Source organism: Aplysia californica, unplaced genomic scaffold (genome assembly GCF_000002075.1).
Source record: "Aplysia californica isolate F4 #8 unplaced genomic scaffold, AplCal3.0 scaffold00479, whole genome shotgun sequence".
Taxonomy (NCBI): Eukaryota; Metazoa; Mollusca; class Gastropoda; order Aplysiida; family Aplysiidae; genus Aplysia; species Aplysia californica.
In genome coordinates, this window is record NW_004797749.1 from 289,518 (window position 1) to 291,773 (window position 2,256).

At 41.4% G+C, this 2,256-nt stretch overlaps 1 protein-coding gene across 2 annotated transcripts in view; it reads right to left on the reverse strand.

The window, feature by feature from the left end:
- LOC101847361 overlaps positions 1-2,256 on the reverse strand; it is a 39,405-nt gene that overhangs the window by 32,349 nt on the left and 4,800 nt on the right. Inside the window, exon 4 of one of the 2 annotated variants that reach the window (XM_005105580.2) lies at positions 1,679-1,872. The exons of the other annotated variant lie outside the window; for it this stretch is intronic. Within the exon in view, the coding sequence (XP_005105637.1) occupies positions 1,850-1,872 (23 nt within the window). The 3' untranslated portion in view covers positions 1,679-1,849. Of the gene's footprint in view, positions 1-1,678; positions 1,873-2,256 lie in introns of those variants that run through there. 2 annotated transcript variants of the gene reach the window in all.

Genomic DNA, 2,256 nt, shown 5'->3' on the forward strand with positions numbered 1-2,256 from the left:
TACCATAGCATACCATACCATACCATACCATACCATACCATACCATACCATACCATACCATACCATTTCTCAACACACCGCGCAAGTAGCTGTTACTAATCTCTATGTGTGCCGACGAACAATGTGTCATTACCACCTGTGTCATGAAAATCTTGTGTAAGCCACGATATTAAAGCCAAGACGAACACATCTTTGGGCTGGTCGGTTTGACGTCGGCTCTTTCCCAAAGTATTAAAGACCTCTCAGATTCGGGGGGTATTTTGTGGCGCTTTACAATACAAAACAACAGTAACTTAGGGAGAATAATCTCATGGAAAGCGAGGGAGACAAAATAAGAAGTGCTTAAATTGTGAAACATTTATAAATAGAACAAACAGAACGGGACCACTGAGATTCTTTGGCCACATAGAATTAAATAGACTAAAGGAACAATTGCTTTGTGGAAAGATAGAGGTGGGGGTGGAGAGAAGAAGAGCTGAATACAGAGAACGGCATACACATCTTCGGACACTTTTGACCTTTGGCTCCACCGGTCAATCCAGGAACAATTTATGCCAAAGAAACATGCTTCATCATTATTGTAAGCCATTTAGGTATCACCACTGGCGGTATCAGTGTTGTGCATTTTCACGTTTTAATACCACAGATACCCTTAGATGTCCGAAACCACCCCACTCTGCGGGAGACATTGGACAAACGTAAGGAAAACTTCGGACGAAGACATGTTACTTCGGGCAGTGTGTTTCATGTATCAGATATTGTATTATATATATATATATATATATATATATATATATATATATATATATATATATAGATATATATATATATATATATATAGAGAGAGAGAGAGAGAGAGAGAGAGAGAGAGAGAGAGAGAGAGAGAGAGAGAGAGAGAGAGAGAACGAGAGAGAGAACAAGCGAGAGGGAGAACGAGCGGGTTAGATCATTTGGGAGCCGGGCATCAACCCTGCCTGTAAGGACCAACCCTTGCTCGTATTTGATAAAAATCATCCCCTCTTGAGAATCGAATTCGGGTTTTCTCTGTGCGAAAAATAAGCACCCAAGTGCCATACCAAAGACACAAGTAAAGACGGCGTGAAGAAGATGCACATTCGTTGAAAATCGAAATATGGAACAGTAATCTATCAGAAGTTTAGCTGGGTGAATGCGGGCAAATGCAAGAGATTCCGACAATTTTTTGTCACTGATTTCGTTGATTGTTTTTTATTGCATGACGTCATGGCCAAAAATATACCTCTGGTGATTGGAGTGCGCCACTCGAGGTATGTATTCTCTTTTCAGAAGATAAAAGAGTTGGGGTTTTTAAGGGGGGGGGGAGGGGTGTCAACGAGTCTACGACACAAAAATTCTTTGCAATGCCTTCAATCATAGCAGTGTAAAATCCAGAAAAAAACACCAACAAAACAACGATGCCTAAGATTACTGAAATAGACATTATGCTATGAAGTCGATGGTCTTCACAAAAAAACAAGCATAAGAAAGAGTGCTTGTTTATCTGCAGACAATTAAAATAACACTTCTTTAACAAAATAAGACACACAAACACACACACACACACACACACACACACACACACACACACACACACACACACACACATACACACACACTGACAATAATAACAACAACAACAACAACAACAACAAACAGAAAGAAATGTTATAAGTATTCGTTTTATTCAAGGATCATTGCTAGACCCAAAATTTCCCAGGGCTAATCGTTTTAGCTCAAATCATGTCTTGGAATAAAACTCTGACGTCATCAACGTTAAGGTTCATGTCGTTGTGGTCCAGAATCCAAGAATCCCTTCAGGTGTGCTGTCAGTTTATTTGCCTGCCGGTGCTGCTCCTGGAAGAAAACATGAACATGTGAAGGGTATGTTTAACTCATGACGGCTATATATGTGTTTCATTCTATAGACTTGTACTCCCGGACCGCGCACTGTCATGGTCATCCTTCTTTGCTCAACCGCCTCCCCACCCCAACCCCAAAATAAATCAATAAAAAAAACAAAAAAAAAACAACCTAAACAGAAAACACCAACCTCCCTCCCCCCTCTCCCATTCACCCCCCCCCCCCTCCCTGTCGCCGGCGAATACAAACAGAGGAAGTCATTTCAAAAGCAGAATACTACCCCTCCCCCCTCCCCCTCCCTCGAGGCGGAAATTAAGTTCGTAAAGTGCTGAGCAAGTGAATCTTTACAAACATGGACTATCAACAGGGTGGGGGGGG